This window comes from Seriola lalandi, unplaced genomic scaffold (genome assembly GCF_002814215.2).
Source record: "Seriola lalandi dorsalis isolate HSWRI2012SDOR001 ecotype SW California unplaced genomic scaffold, Sedor1 jcf7180002054987, whole genome shotgun sequence".
Taxonomy (NCBI): domain Eukaryota; kingdom Metazoa; phylum Chordata; class Actinopteri; order Carangiformes; family Carangidae; genus Seriola; species Seriola lalandi.
Window position 1 is genome coordinate 23,252 of NW_019525536.1, and position 702 is coordinate 23,953.

At 43.9% G+C, this 702-nt stretch overlaps 2 protein-coding genes across 10 annotated transcripts in view; both read left to right on the plus strand.

Moving 5' to 3' along the window:
* Nucleotides 1–702, plus strand: part of LOC147817211 (protein NLRC3-like) — a gene marked incomplete at its 3' end in the record, with an annotated part of 15,909 nt that overhangs the window by 12,113 nt on the left and 3,094 nt on the right. The window contains exon 2 of the mRNA XM_087171371.1: nt 127–276. Within this exon, the coding sequence (XP_087027497.1) occupies nt 146–276 (131 nt within the window). The remainder of the gene's footprint in view (nt 1–126; nt 277–702) is intronic.
* Nucleotides 1–702, plus strand: part of LOC111647379 (protein NLRC3-like) — a 99,936-nt gene that overhangs the window by 9,826 nt on the left and 89,408 nt on the right. The window lies entirely within an intron of this gene.

Consider the following 702-nt stretch of genomic DNA (forward strand, 5'->3'; position numbering starts at 1 on the left):
TACTGTATATTCTGTTAGTGTGTGTGTTACTTCCTGTTCTCTTTATGTTGCATGTGACTCTTGAACAGATTGTCTTGACTCTTGTGTGTCTGAGCTCACAGTCAGTGTTACTGGTTTCCCTCTCAGACTGACTGAAGTCCTGAAGATGAGTGATGGTGTGGAGGAAGAGGAGGACGGAGCAAAGTCTCCAGGATCCATCTGTCTGTCTATGAAGAGTGACTGGTCCAAAGGAGAACCTCCAGACTTCAGTGATGAACCTGGACCCTCAGACTCACAGTAAGAGACTGTTTTAAAATATGAAAGTATAAATCTGTGAGGTGTTTTTAAAGCTTTACGTCTTCAGTAGGAACCAATGAGCTCCGAGCTGAGAGACACAGACAGGAAGTGTTGAGAGACACACACTCTGTTGATTTGGGTCTTTTCATGAGGTTTGTTGTCAAGAACAGAAATGTAGAATAACATCAGAATGATCCTTTAATTACACACAAGACCATCAGTGATATTCATGCAGATGTGACTCTGCCTCTCTGTGTTTGTCCACTGTCTTTTGTTGAGGACTGTTAACCAGGTAGATCCAGATGTTGACACAGTGGAGCTGAGGTTGAGGATACAGATGCTGAGCGGTGTCGGGTCACAGACATCTGATCCTCTCATCTCACCTTTGTATGACTCTGCTTCTTGAGCTGTGTTGCTTCCATCCTT